Raw genomic sequence first — 15351 nt, forward strand, 5'->3', positions numbered from 1 at the left:
TAAACAAGGCCCTAGTTTTCTTTTCCTTAGTCAGCCGCTTATAAGGAACTCAACAAGAGGCCATAACTAAGGGCTGGGAAAGAGAAGGTGATGTGGCAAGAGTGGGGACTGTGGACATTTGGGCCACTTTCTCATGTAACTTACTTGTGCCTTCAGGACCTGCTCAAGCCCTATCTAGAAAATACCACTCCCATTTTATAATGGAGTGCTGTTGTACACACCCAACTTTATGGCTTGGTGGGTCAGACAACACCCAGTTAATGATGGGCAACTCAAGTCTCACGGTAACTTGATGGCCTGTGACTAAGTGGTTAGTTTCTACAAAGACCCTTCGGCAGGTTAAAAGCTGTTTCTCAAAAGGAGACTAGTTATCTGCAGAGGATGATAAGGCTTAGCTCCAAAATCTTATGGGTCTGCATTGTAATTCTCCTATAGAGTCCTGGCCAAAGGCTCTGAATACCATCTCTGTTTGCCACTGATACTTCCAATACCATTGAATGTTCTGGATCATATGGCCTAATTGGCAGAGCAGTTAGCACAGCAGCCTAGACCTGTTGCAGAGCTACCTTTTATTCCAGTCCCCACTCAAAACTATCAGCTTTTTGGGTCACACTGTAAATGGGCCAGAGTAGCACACCTAAATGAGGAATATGTTGTCTCCAGAATCCAAAGAGGCCAATAGGTATTGTGCCTCTCTTTTTTTGGTTGAAGAAGGGCCTAGATACTGCAGCTTATCCTTCATAACAGAAGGGATATTTTGACATGTTCCACACCACTGAACACCAAGAAATTTCACTGAGGTGGAAGGACCCTATATTTTTCTTGGATTTGTCTTCCATTTTCTGACCCACAAATGCCATACTAACCAGTGGGCAACCAGTCTTGCCCACTGGTTCAATCAACATGATGTCATCAATTAATGGGCCAGTGTGATGTCTTGTGAAAGGGAGAGATGACTAAGGCCTCTGAAGACTATATTATGACATAGGACTGGATAGTTGATACACCCCTGAGGTAGGATAGAGAAGGTGTATTTTTGGCCTTGCTGGCTGAAAACTGTTTCTGGTGGTCCTTACTAACAGCAATTTAAGAAAAAGCATTTGCCAGATCAATAGTTGCATTCCAGGTGCCAGGCAGTGTGTTGATTTGCTCAGGCAATGATACCATATCTGGAACAGCAGCTACAAGTGGAGTCACCCCCTGGTTAAGTTTAGTGCACTGTCATTCTCCAAGATCCATCTGTTTTCTGCACGAGAAAATAAGAGTTGAGTGGGGATTTGGTAGGAATTACCACCCCTGCGTTTATGTCCTTGACGATGGCACTAATTTCTGCATCCCCTCCAGGAATCTGGTATTGCTTTTTATTTACTATTTTCCTAGGTAGAGAACAGTTTTAGTGGCTTCCACATGGCATCTTCTAACAGAATAGCTCTCATTACACAATTCAGGGATCTAATCTGGGGATTCTGCCAGTTGCTGAGTATGTCTATTTCAATTATATGTTCTGGAACTTGGAAAATAACCACAGAATTGGTCCACTGGACACACTATGAGATAGACCTGAGTTAAAAACTCCATTTATCACCCTATTCTGACTGGTGGACCACAGTGACGTTTTGGGTCTCCTGGAATTAATGTCACTTCCAAGACAGTGTCTAATAATCCACAAAAATGTGTGATTATTTTCTTTACCCTAGTGCACTTTTACCCTGGTAAAAGGCCATGGGTCTCTTTGGGGAAGGCTGGGAGGAAGAATGACAGTATAAATTTTTGACTATAATAGGGTCCGTCCCCAAGGGAATCCTGCCCACCCTTCATTTGAGGGGCTCTGAGTCTGTAAACTCTCTCAAGTGTGGGAATTAATTAAGGAGCTGTGACGCTCTGTTTTGTGATTCAAGTTGAACTTTTGTTCACTTGACCTTGAACTCTTCTGCTTATGCAGATCAAGTAAGAATTTAGTAGACTGCCACTGTTTTACTTCCAGGTATTCCGTGATCTACTAGGCTATGCCATAGGGCACTGTGAATCAGATTATTTTGATTGCTGCTTTGAATCTGCTATCCATTATGGTAGCCACACCTGCTTTGTCTTTGGCAATTAAGTGCTGCCACTTGGCCCCTGCCAACCTGCAATCTGATCATCTCCATTGTGTTTAAGGATCCAAGCTTGGTGACAGCAGTTCCCACAGTAATATCTGTCCTCCTGAGAGAGTAACCACATCACTGCTTAGGAAAGATGGCAGTAGTCCCACAAATTTATTCCTCACAGTCCTACTGAAAGATGTGTCCTCAGAACATTCCTAAGGTGGATGAGAAGGTCTTACATGATAAATCCACTCTAATATTCCAATCTCTGGAATCCCCTCGTCCACATTATACCAAAGCAATTGTAGCATTTATACCTCAGGTAATGTAGGTCAACTTTTGGTCCATGTTTTCGCCAACCACACGAACAAACTGTTAGAGCCCTTTCTAAACCTCTGAGCTTTAACAGTGAATCCAGAATTTCTACTTAGTGGATCCATATCCAACCTTATGTTCTTTCACCATTATCCACACTCTTAATCTCCATTAAGGAGATTTGCAAATTTGAAACCTTTAGCTCATCCCTTTCTTTTACAACTGTAGCCAGCATTTTAGGAACAACCAGCCAACCTCATTATACCTTTTAACTCCATAAAACTCTGTTAAGGAGTCACACATGCCCTCACCCAGAGCCTTTCCTCTTATAAGCATTTGAGTAGCCATATCCAGGGGTGAAATTTTGTGTATCTCTATTACCAGTTCATGCCATGGACTATCAGTGCCGTCTTGCTTGTTGGAAGTTGTTGTTAGTGCCTTTGAGGCTAATCAGATTAGGAAACTAATTCCAAAAACCCCAGAACCAATTCAGGAAACTCATCCTTGAGATTCTGTTTCTCAAGAATCATTCGTAGTACCATAGTATCATTTGTAGTGAGATTTTTGTGGGAATTGTCTCATTCGGCTGTGGCAATGTACAAATTCCATAGGGCAGATCACAGCTGGAAACTCCAATGAAGGTTTTCAATGAATTCCTCAGGAAAAACTCGCTGGCTGAAGTAGAGGTGGAAGTTCTCCCTTCTGACTGCTGAAGTCATCACTTCACCTTTTAAAGCATTCAACTGATTGGATTAGACTTTTCTCATTGTTGAAGGGAATCTTCTTAGTTGATTGTAGATGTAATCAGCCATAGTTGCAGTCATCTGATTGGTGATTTAAGTCCATGAATTATTTTCACAGAAACAATCAAGCCAGTGCTCAAGGTCCATACTTCTTTCATTTGTGTGTGTGTATGTGTGTGTTCGTGTGCAAATCAGAATGATAGTTTTTATATTGAGGTGAAAGTCACATAACACAAAATCAACCATTATAAAGTACAAAGTTTAGTAGCATTTAGTGCATCCACAATGTTGGGCAACTACCAACTTTTACCAAGTTCCAAAACATTTTCATCTCTTCCAAAGAAAATCTTGTACCAGTAAACCAGTCACTCCCGTTCTCTCTCCTCAGCTTAGCTGATGGCAACCACCAATCTGCTTTCTGTCTCTATGGATTTACCTATTCTGGATATTATATATAATGAAATTTTATATATATATGTAGCTTTTTGTGTCTGGCTTCTTTCACTTAGCATAATGTTTTTGAAGTTCATCTGTGTTGTAGAATTACTGGTCCTTCATTTCTTTCTGTTTATCCATTAATCAGTTGATGGAAAGTTTCCACATTATGACGGTTGTAAATAATGCTAATATGAACATTCATATGTAAGTCTTTGTTTAAGTACCTTGTTTTCAGTTTTGGGGGGTCTGTACCTAAGAGTGGTGGTGTTGGATCATATGGTAATTATATATAACTTTTTGAGGAGCTGCCAAACTGATTTCCACAGTGGATGCACAATTTTACATTCCACCCAGCAACACACAAGGGTTCCAGTTGCTCTCTATCCTCACCAAAAGTTACTTTCATACATTATTATTACTATTACTATTATTATTACTATAAACATCCTAGTTTGTGCAAAGTGGTATCTCATGGTTTTTTTTTGCCTTTCCTAATGAATGCTGTTCAGAATCTTTGTATGCTGGGCAATTGTATATATTCTTAGAAGTAATGTCTGTTCAAGTTCCTTGCCCAGTTTCTAATTGGGTGGCTATTCTTTTTTTGTTGTTGTTGAGTTATGCAGATTCTTTTTTTATATTCTGGATACTAGAGCCTTATCGGTTTTAGGATAAACACATATTTTCTCCTATTCTGTAAATTGTTTTTTCACTTTCTTGATAATGTCCTCTGATGCATAAAAATTTTTAAATTTGATGAAGTCCAATTTATCTGTTCTTTTCTTTTGTTGCTTTATTTTTTTGGTGTCATATCTAAGAATTCATTGTCAAGTCCAGCATCATAAAGATTTATCCCTCAGTTTTCTTCTAAGAGTTTTGATCACTGAAGTTACATGCAGGATGAATAAGACCACTCCTTCTGTCTGGGAGCTTGTGGTTTTACTTCTTATATTTAGGCTGTTGATCCATTTTGAGTTCATTTTTGTATATGGTGTGACATGGGGGTCTACCTTCATTCTTTTGCATATGGATATCCAGTTTCCCTAGCTCCATTTGTTTAAAAGACTATTCTTGCCCCATAGAATGGTCTTGCCACACTTCTCAAAAATCAATTGGCAAAGAAAAATGTAAAGAATCAATAATGCCAAAAGTTGGTTCTTTGAGAAAATCAGTAAAATTGATGGACCCCTAGCAAAGCTGACAAAGGAAAAAGAGAGAGGGTGCAAATGAACAAAATCAGAAATGAGAGGGAGGTCATTAACACTGTCCCTGAAGAAATAAAAGAAATCATAAGAGGATACTATGAACAACTATATGACAACAAACATGAAGTAGACACTTTCCTGGAAACACACAAACAAGCTACACTAATTCGGGAAGAAAAGGAAGATCTCAACAAACCAATCACAAGTAAAGAGATTCAGTCAGTCATCAAAAATCTTCCTACCAAGAAAAGCCCAGGACTTCACAGGGGAATTTTACTAAACATTCCAAAAAGAACTAACACCAATCCTGCTCAACTTTTTTTAAAGAAATTAAGGAAAAAGGAACACTCCCTAACTCATTTTATGAAGCTATCACTTTAATACCAAAACCAGGTAAAGATGCTACAAGAAAGGAAAACTACAGGTCAATCTCCCTGATGAACATAGGTGCAAAAATTCTCAACCAAATACTAGCAAAGCAAATCCTACAACACATTAAAAGAATCATACACCATAACCAGGTGGGGTTTATACCAGTAATACAGGATGGTTCAATACAAGAAAATCCATTAATGTAATACAGCACATTAACATAAACGAAAGGGAAAAATCACATGATCATGTTGATTGATGCTGAAAAGGCATTTGACAAAATTCAGCATCCTTTTCTGATAAAAAACACTTCAAAAGATAGGAATCAAAGATGACTTCCTTAACATGATAAAGGGCATATATGAAAAACCCATAGCTAGCATAGTACTCAGTGGAGAGAAACTGGAAGCTTCCCCCTAAGATCGGGAACAAGACACGGATGCCCTGTCACCACTGTTATTCAACATTGTACTAGAAGGTGTAGCGAGAGCAGTCAGGCAGGACAAAGAAATAAAGGGCGTCCAAATTGGAAAGGAAGTAAAACGTCTTTTTATTTTATTATTTTATTAATTTATTAATTTAAAAAATTAAACAAAAACATTAACATATGATCATTCCATTCTACATATGTAATCAGTAATTCTCAACATCATCACATAGTTGCATATTCATCATTTCTTAGAACATTTGCATCAATTCAGAAAAAGAAATGGAAAGACAACAGAAAAAGAAATAAAACGAAAGCAGAAAAAAAAAGATTATACATACCATACTCCTTACCCCTCGCTTTCATTGATCACTAGCATTTCAAACTAAATTTATTTTAACATTTGTTCCCCCTATTATTTATTTTTATTCCATATGTTCTACTCATCTGTTGACAAGGTAGATAAAAGGAGCATCAGACACAAGGGTAAAACTTCTTTTTAGATGGCATGATACTATACTTGGAAAATCCTGAGAAATCTACAACAAAGTCACTTGAGATAATAAACAAATTCAGCAAGAAGGCAGGATATAAAATTAACATGCAAAAATCAGTAACATTTCTGTACACAAGCAATGATCTAACTGAGGAGTCAATTATGGAAAAAATTCCATTCAAAATAGCAACTAAAAGAATCAGGTATCTAGGAATGAACTTAACTAGGGGACATAAAGGACTTGTACACAGAAAACTACATAACGTTGCTAAAAGAAATCAAAGAAGATCTAAATAGGTGGAAAGACATTCCCTGTTCATGCATTAGAAGGTTAAATATAGTTAAGATGTCAGTTCTACCCAAATTTGATCTACAGATTCAACACAGTACCAATAAAATTCCAACAATCTACTTTGAAGACTTGGAAAAGCTAGTTACCAAATTCATCTGGAAAGGAAAGAGATCCCCAAATAGCAAAGGACATCCTAAAAAAGAAGAACAAAATGAGAGGATTAACACTTATTATAAAACCACAGTGATCAAAACAGCATGGTACTGGCACAAAGATAGAAGCATTGACCAATGGAATTGAATCGAGAGTGTAGAAATAAACCAACAAATCTGTGGTAAACTGATCTTTGACAAGACTCCCAAATCCACTGAACTGGGACAAAATAGTCTTTTCAGTAAATGGGCATGGGAGAACTGGATGTCAGCAGCCAAAGGAATGAAAGAGGACCCTTACCTTACATCCTATATAAAAATTAACTCAAAGTGGATGAAACACCTAAATATAAGAACCAGTACCACAAAGCTCCTAGAAGAAAATTTAGGGAAGCATCTTCACGACTTAGTAATAGAATGTAACTTCCTAGACTTTAAACCCAAAGCACAAGCAACACAAGAAAAAAAAAATTGATAAATGAAAACTCCTCAAAATTAAATGCTTTCGTGCCTCAAAATACTTTGTCAAAAAGGTGAAGAGACAGCCAACTCAGTAGAATATAGTTGGAAATCACACATCAGATAAAGGCTTGATATTCTTTAAAGAAGGATACATAAAGAAATCGTACAACTCTACAACAAAAGAACAAGCAACCCAATTATAAATGGCCTAAAGATATGAATAGACATTTTTCTGAAGAGCAAATACAGATAGCTAAAAAGCACATGAAGAGATGTGCATTCTCTTTAGCTATAAGGGAAATGCAGATCAAGACTGCAATGAGATACCACCTCACACCTATAAGAATAGCTGCTATTAAACAAAAAGGAAATTACAAATGTTGGAGAAGAAGTGGAGAAATTGGGACACTTACACACTGCTGGTGGGAATGTGTAATGGTACTGCTGCTGTGGAGGACAGTTTGGTGGTTCCTTAGGAATCTAAATGCTGAGTTGCCCTATGACCCATCAATACCACTACTCAGTATATACCCAGAAGAGCTGAAAGCAGTTACAGAGATTTTCACACTCATGTTCATACCGGCCCTATTCACAATCACCGAAAAATGGAAACAATCCAATTGTCCATCAACAGACAAGTGGATAAACAAAATGTAGTATATACATACGATGAATATTATGCAGCAGTAAGACAAAATGACGTCCTGAAGCACATGACAAGATAGATGAGCCTTGAAGACATAATGCTGAGTGAAATAAGCCAGACACAAAAAGATAGATGATGTATGATTCCACTTTTGTGACCATGGTAAAGGTAAAATCAAAGACTTATGATACAGAATATAGGGGACCTAGAGATACATAGAAGCTTAAGATGGGTGAATAGTTAGCTTATGAGGTTGAACTTAATTGTAAGGGAATAGATAGAAGTGAAGGCTGTTTACTACTGGGTGTATAAGTAATCTTACCATATTGTACGTGAACACGATTGAAAGGGGTTGTATAGACCTATGTGTCCCACAAATTAACACTACAAATATAAATAAATTCATGCATGAACTACTGCAAAGGTATGAATCCTATACAAAGAGTCTATAATTTTAGGGTATAGGAGAAAAAATAGTGTTGCATGCCATGGGCTATGTTTAACAGAAAAACATCAACAGCGCCTCAGCAATACCAGGGGTACATAATAGGGAAAGGGACGAGAGTTGGGGGAGGTTTGGATTTTCTTTTTGGTAGGGTGTGTTTATTGGCTATCTTTCTCTTGGGAATAGTGAAATTATCTAAAATTGATAGACTCTTGAGTTTAAATGTTATGCCTGAGGGCCAGCAGATAAGGGTGGCTGAAATATACACTGACAGAGAAGTAGATAGGCGAACAGTGGTGTATACATATGATCGAACATTGTGCTGCTACAAAAAGGAACAAAGTTCTGAGGCATGCAGTGATGTGAATGAACATATGGAATATTCGGTGAGGCGAAATAAGCCAGAAACAAAAGAGCAAATATTGTATGATTTCATTTAGGAAATACTTATAAGAAAACTGGGACCTAGGCTGTAAGCTCTTATAGCAGTCGCATTTAGTCTGGCATGGTAATTATTTTTTCTGGATTTTGAGGTATTGTTTTATATATATATAACCTAATATTTACGGATAAGAACAAAGCCAATCAGGTCAGTATTAAGGTAATTCTGAATACAGGGGTAAGGAAAGCATTACCTGTATTTTTAGAACTTCACCTACTCTTTCAGACATATACTCTTTCAGGAAGAAAGGTATATTTTGTCCAGAACCTAAATTTTCTGTAGCACATAATTTAACTCAACTTGTTTGGATAGGTAACTTAAATAATCCAAACACAGGGAGCCTGGAATAAGAATGAGAGCCTTTAATCCTGCATAGTTTAATGTAATGCCTAGATACATCCCAGAGTATATTAGGCAGATAATCAAAAAGTATTGACAAAGTCCATTGAGAGATGGGAGACACAATATGGAATTATTAAACTTTACCACTGGGAAACCCCAGATACTATATGAAACATTAGGGACACCCAACTCAATAGGCCAAGCCCTTGATCTTGAGCCTTGCTCTGTGAAGCTTATTTATGTAACGGAGAAGCTTAGCCTGCCTATAGGTATGCCTAAGAGTCACCTCCAGAGGAACTCTTTTGTTGCTCAGATGTGACCTCTCTTTCTCTAAGCCCAACTCTGCAAGTTGAAAACATTGCTCTCCCCGCTACATGGGACGACACCCAGGAATGAAAGTCTCCCTGGTGGTGTGGGAGATGTTCCCCCAGGGATGAGTCTGGCCCTGGCTCCGTAGGATCAACATGCCATCCTGACAAAAGGTGGGAAAAGAAGTATACCAAATAAGGTAACAGTGGCAGAGAGAGTTCAAATAGAGTTGAGAGACTACTCTGAAGGTCACTCTCATGCAAGCTTCAGTTAGACATTGCTACTTTCATAACTTGCCAAATCCCAACTATAACCATTCCTGCCAATCATAAAGAATATCTAGGACACTATATAAGATCCTACAAAGCCTCCATGCACTAGAGTAACTTTCCAGAAACCTACAACCTCCAGAAGGGTCCCTGGACTAGATAAATCCTGAAATGTAGAGGGACCAGCCTTTTCAGAGCTTCTAGTTTCATTCCCCTATCGCATATTATTGATAGCCCCTTCCAACATGAAAAAGTTAGAATGGTCATTCCTCAAGTACCCCAAAAGAGTGAAAGATCAAAGGTAATGGTGGAGTTATACAGAGAAGGTCAGGTTTAACAAATTAGTATGAGTGCTGAATCAGTATATTGATATCTCTTTTAATCTCCAGTCTCTTAGAGCAGCTAGAAATAAAAACCTAAACTTGTGGAATTGCAACCCATACTAAACTCTGAAATGTGTTCTACAACAAATTGTGCAATGTACTTTGAAATTTATTGCGTTTTTGTATATATGTTGTTTTTCACAAAAAAAGAGAGAGAAGGTAGAGTGCAATAGAGAAGATGAGATTTAACAAATGAATATGACTGCTGAATCAAGATATTAATATTTCTTTTGGTCTCCAGTGTCTTGGAGCAACTAGAATCAAAAAATGAAAAATTGTGACACTGTAACCCATACCAATCTTTAAAATTTGTTGTATAACTACTTGTTTAAAATGTACTTGTAAATTTATCATTTTTTTGTATATATATTATTTTTCACAATAAAAAAATTTAAAAAAAATCAATTGGTCATAGATATAGGGTGTTATTTCTGGATACTCAATTTTATTCCATTGTTCTATATGTCTGTCTTTATGCCACTACTACACTGTTTTGATTACTGTAATTTTGTAGCAAGTTTTGAAATCTTGAAGTGTGAGTCTTACAACTTTGTTCTTTTTCAATATTGTTTTGTCTGTCCAGGGTCCCTTGCACTTCCATGTGGATGTAAGGATCAGCTTTTCTATTTCTTTAAAAAAAAAGGGGGGGGGCATTGGAATTTTGATACAGAGTGCATTAAATCTGTAGGTTGCTGTGGGTAGTATTGACATCTTAGCATTAATCTTTCAACCCATGAACATGGGATATCACTCCATTTATTTATATATTCTTGAATTTCTTTCAGGTATATTTTGTAGTTTTATTGTTCAAGTCTTTCACTGCCTTGTAAAATTTATTCCTGGCTATTTTAATCTTTTGAATGTTATTATAAATGAAATTATTTTCTTAATTTCCTTTTCAAATTGTTCCTTGCTGGTGTAGAGAAACACAATTGATTTTTGCATTTTGAGCTTAAATCAGGCAATTTTGCTAAATTCATTTTTTAGCTCTGATAGTCATGTATTTGTGTGTATTCTTTGGAATTTTCTATATATATAGCATCATGTCATCTGCAAATAGAGTTTTCTTTTTACCTCTCCAATTTGGAAGCCTTTTGTTTCTTTTTCTGGCCTAATTGCTCTGCCTAGCACTTCCAGTGCAACGTTGAGTAGCAGTGGTGAAAATAGGCATTCCCTATTTTGTTCTTGACCTCATGGGCGATGCTTGCCATCTTTCATCATTAAGTAAGATGTTTTCTGTAGGTTGCCCTTTATCTTGTTGAGGAAATTCCCTCTTATTCTTAGTTTTCAGAGTATTTTTTCATGAAAGGGTGTTATATTCTGTCAGATGCTTTTCTGCATCAGTTGAGATTATCATGTGCGGTTTTTTTCCCCCTTTGTTCTATTAATGTAGTATAATAGAGTGATTGATTTTTTGGGGGGTGGGGTGAGGTGGTGGTGGTGCATGGTCCAGGAATCAGACTCAGGTCCTTCTCATGGGAGGCGAGCATTCTACCACTGAACCCCCCTTGCACCCTTTAGTGATTGACTTTTTTTTTTTTTTTTTTGCATATAATAAGAATGAAATTCTTGCCATGTTTATTTTTATATAATATCAAAGAAAGTGACAAAGTTGGTTCTGAAATTATAATAGTTGCAAAGAAGTGGTAAGTGAAGTGGACTTACCATTTTGGGATATTTTTTTAGCTCATTATAATTAAGATTACTCTAGCATATGGTGAAATAATTAGTATTTAAGTAATCAGAATGTCAAGAGTTGGTGATTTCCTCACTATGAAAGTATTTAAGCAAAAAATGGTAATTAGCAAATTTCAATTTACTTGTACCTTTGAGCATGTATTGTAGGAGGGACTTTAGATATCTAACAAATTGAGCCAAATGTCCTTGCAGCTTAGTATATTGTAATAAATGCATTTTTGCTTTCATTGTTGCCTCTGAAACCAGACTGTCATTAATGATTGACTTTTATATGTCAAACCACCCTCGCATACCTGAGATAAATCCCACTTGGTTATGGTTTGTAATCTTTTTAATGTGGTGTTGGATTTTGTTTACTAGTATTTTGCAGGGAAATTTTGTATCTATATTCATAAGGGATATTGGTTTCATTTTTGTTTTTGTTTTTCTTATAGTGCCTTTTCTGGCTTTAATATCTAGCCTCATAGAATAAGTTGAGAAGTGATCCCTCCTCTTCAGTTTTTTGAAAGTGTTTTAGATGGATTGGTGTTAATTTTTATTTAAATATTTGGTAGAATTCAACAATGAAGCTATCTGATCCCGGACTTTTCTTTGTTGGCAGGTTTTTGTTTGCTGGTTCAATCTCTTTCCTTGTTATAGATATCTTCAGATTTTCTATATCTTCTTGAGTCAGTTTTAGTAATTCATGTGTTTCTTGGAATTTGTCCATTTCACCTAGCTATCTAATTTCTTGGCATACAACTTTTCATAGCATTCTCTTCATCTTTTTTATTTTCACAAGGTCAATGATAATAGTCCACTTTCATTTCTGATTTTAGTTATTTGTGTCTTCTCTTTTCCTTAGTTAGTCTAACTAAAAGATAGTCAATTTTCTTGATGTTTTCAAATAACTTACTTTTGGCTTCATTGAAGAGCTCTTGCTTTCATAAAGCTACATTCCAGTAGAGCGAGATGGACAATAAATTTCAAAATATGTAGTATTTCAGAACAAGGGAATTGTTGATCATATAAGATGACATCTGAATAAAGCCCTGAAAGAAGTAAGAGAATGAACCACATGAAAGGGAATTCCATGAGAAGGAGTAAAGCCATTGGAGGGCATGTACCTGACCTTCCTTGCCTTTCCATCTGCAGGTCTAACCATGCTCCTTTGTGTTTCAGAGGGTCCTCCATAGAAGGGCAGCTGAATGGACTCCAGAACAGCCTTAACTCAGCAGCATTTGTGCCCATCACCAGTTCCACAGGTTAGTGGGCACTAGCCTTTCTGCAGGTGGGGCAGCAGGGGGGGCGGTATTTGCCATATAGCTCCAGTTCAAAGAACAAAGGGTCCAGCCTTTTGAAACATTCCAAATGGGCATTTTTCTTTTAATCGCCCTTAGAATAATATTGACAGCTTCTGATAGGATGGTTTTCCAGAATTAGTTTGGGACAGATGAAATTTCCCAGTCTGATTGAATGCTGTAAAATGGTACCAAATTCGGAGTATTTAGTAAATATATTCTGTATTTGTCTATTTCACTGTTTATATAATGTTTGCACATGTAGTGTCTCTCACTTAATCTTTACAGCAGCCCTGTGAGATCTTCTTTATCTTCTTGTTCTCCCAGATTAGGAAACCGAGGCTCAGAAAGTTTGAGGGGCTTGTGGGGAATTGTACATAGATGCAGAGCTAGAGCTCAAGTGTTTGATCTAAGTCTTGTCATGCTAATACCAGTTCGTTACTGAGGGACTAAAGCCTTTCAGCGTAGGTACAAGTTTGGCAAAGGATGTTTGCTCTAAGTAATAATTCATAAAAATATACTAATAAGTAGTCATGAAATTCAAAGGAAGTTGCTTTGATTCAATTGAACAAATAATTATTATTGGGCACCTGCTATAAAGTTACATACTGGGCACTGAAGTTTTGTTCAGGGTGAATAAGGCAGTTCCTGCTGTCAGAGAATTTACAGATTCAGAGATAGAAACGTTAAGAGGGAGAGTGCTACAGGTTGGGTACATAGCAGGTGTTAGGAGCATACAGAATAACAGCAGACAGCATCTACTGAGCAGTTGATATGTGGAAGGCACAGTTCTGAATGCTTTATATGTGATAACTCATTTGTCCACAGAGCAGGCATGTAACATAGGAAGCATATTCCCCATTTTATGGCTGAAGACATAAAGTCATAGACAGATTATGGGGCATGCCTAATGTTTCACAGCTAGTAAATGGTGGGGGTGGTATGTGGATCCAAACAATCTGGCCCAGGCTCTTTAAGAGTCAGGGAGGGCTTTGTAGTTAAAAAACATCTAAGCTGAGATTTAAATGTAGGAAAGAAATCAGCCAGAGAGGGGCGGAGTAGGGTGGAAAGAGTCACAGGAAGTGGGAATGATGCGTGCAAAGGCTGATGGGGGAGTGGGCAGTAAAAACATGCTGTGTTCTGGGATCCTCCATGGGTTAGTGTGGCTGGGGAACAGGGCACGAGCAGAAAATGACAAGATCAAAGGTTGTAGAGTAGCAAGGCTAGTTTATTAGGTGTGTAGGAAACTTGGGTTTTGTCCTGAGAGCAGTAGGGAGCCACTAAGGAGTTTTATGGCTGGGGAAGAGGGAGTAACATAATAAAATGATTGCAAGGCCTTTGAGAAGCCCCAGTTACTTTGACCATGTCATGGGGGATAATTACATATCTCTCATAGGCTTCTTGTGAGGATTAAATGAAGCAATATATATGGAAGAGCTGTGTAACTAGACCCAGGTACGATAATATGATGTACATAAAGATTTTGTTCTCCACTTAAAATCTTAAGACATGAATTCAAGAAACATTTTATAAGTATCTACCACCCACCCACCCCTTTCCCTTCCCCCCCAAAAAAACACAAAGAGTTATTAGAATATGGTAATTATTTCTGCGAAATTTAAGTTCAACCTGGAACTGTTATGGACTGAGAAGTAAAGGCTAAGAGAATCATGGACTAGTTGGAAGGACTTCAGTGAGACAGAGCTGTCAAGGCCCTGCTAGCTCTTCAGATTTGCCTAAGTTGAAGAAGTTTGCAGTGCCTAGAAGATCCATGTGTAATTGATAAGTATTAAATTTGAACCCTTTGCATGTACTTTGGCTGAGGGAGTTGGAAATTTGAGGGACCTGGTGGCTTATACTTGAAACATTTTGATCATGAATTAATATTTACTGACTGGTGAAGAGTTATTTAGAAGATTTTTGTGACAGTCATACTGAATTTGTTATCAGCATAAAACCACAGAGCAAGGAGAGGATGTTCTCTCTGACTTTTCATATCTACCTTTCTTTCCTGCTTCTCCTTTAAGGTAACAAGGAGATTAATTTTTTCCTCTTGTTTGGATACTCACATTTTCACTGCTGTCATCACTGCTTGACTCTGAGCCTCTAAACTCCCTTGAATTTGTTTCTACATTGTGACTTTCCTGGTATTCCTCACACTTAGTTAAAGAAAAACTATTGAACATGATATAGTTAAGATTCAGGCATTTCCGTACTTAACAATAAACATCTTACTCAATAGTATAACAGTAACTAACCCCATTATAGTTATTCACAGTAGTAAGTAACCACACAACCATAGAGCTTTGACTAGAAATCATGTGTTTTCTATATTGCAAGAAGAGTTAAAGGAATTATTCTAGGGTTTAGAAGGGTATCCTATAGAAATGAGAAAGTTAGGTTGCTAGTGGCAATAGTTTTCTGTAAACCCACACAAGAAGGGAGAGCTTCCATAATAAATAAAAAAATGTGCACTTCTCCCTGGGACTTGGGAAGTTCATGCCTATCTGGGAATCCCTAACTGATTTTGAAAGTATTTAGCCCCTATCTGGTC

At 37.4% G+C, this 15351-nt stretch overlaps 1 protein-coding gene across 18 annotated transcripts in view; it reads left to right on the forward strand.

The window, feature by feature from the left end:
- The window catches only part of TTLL5 (tubulin tyrosine ligase like 5), a 445087-nt gene that overhangs the window by 387039 nt on the left and 42697 nt on the right, over window positions 1-15351 (forward strand). For 16 of the 18 annotated variants that reach the window (XR_013160369.1, XM_077123116.1, XM_077123107.1 and 13 more), the window contains one exon: window positions 12679-12761. The exons of 1 other annotated variant lie outside the window; for it this stretch is intronic. Coding sequence is in view for 16 of the 17 variants with exons in the window: in XM_077123116.1 (XP_076979231.1) it covers window positions 12679-12761 (83 nt within the window). In the remaining variant the exon portion in view is untranslated. Of the gene's footprint in view, window positions 1-12678; window positions 12762-14193; window positions 14253-15351 lie in introns of all 18 variants that reach the window. One more of the 18 variants, XM_077123113.1, reaches the window with a different exon arrangement.

This window comes from Tamandua tetradactyla, chromosome 12, assembly GCF_023851605.1.
Source record: "Tamandua tetradactyla isolate mTamTet1 chromosome 12, mTamTet1.pri, whole genome shotgun sequence".
Lineage (NCBI taxonomy): Eukaryota > Metazoa > Chordata > Mammalia > Pilosa > Myrmecophagidae > Tamandua > Tamandua tetradactyla.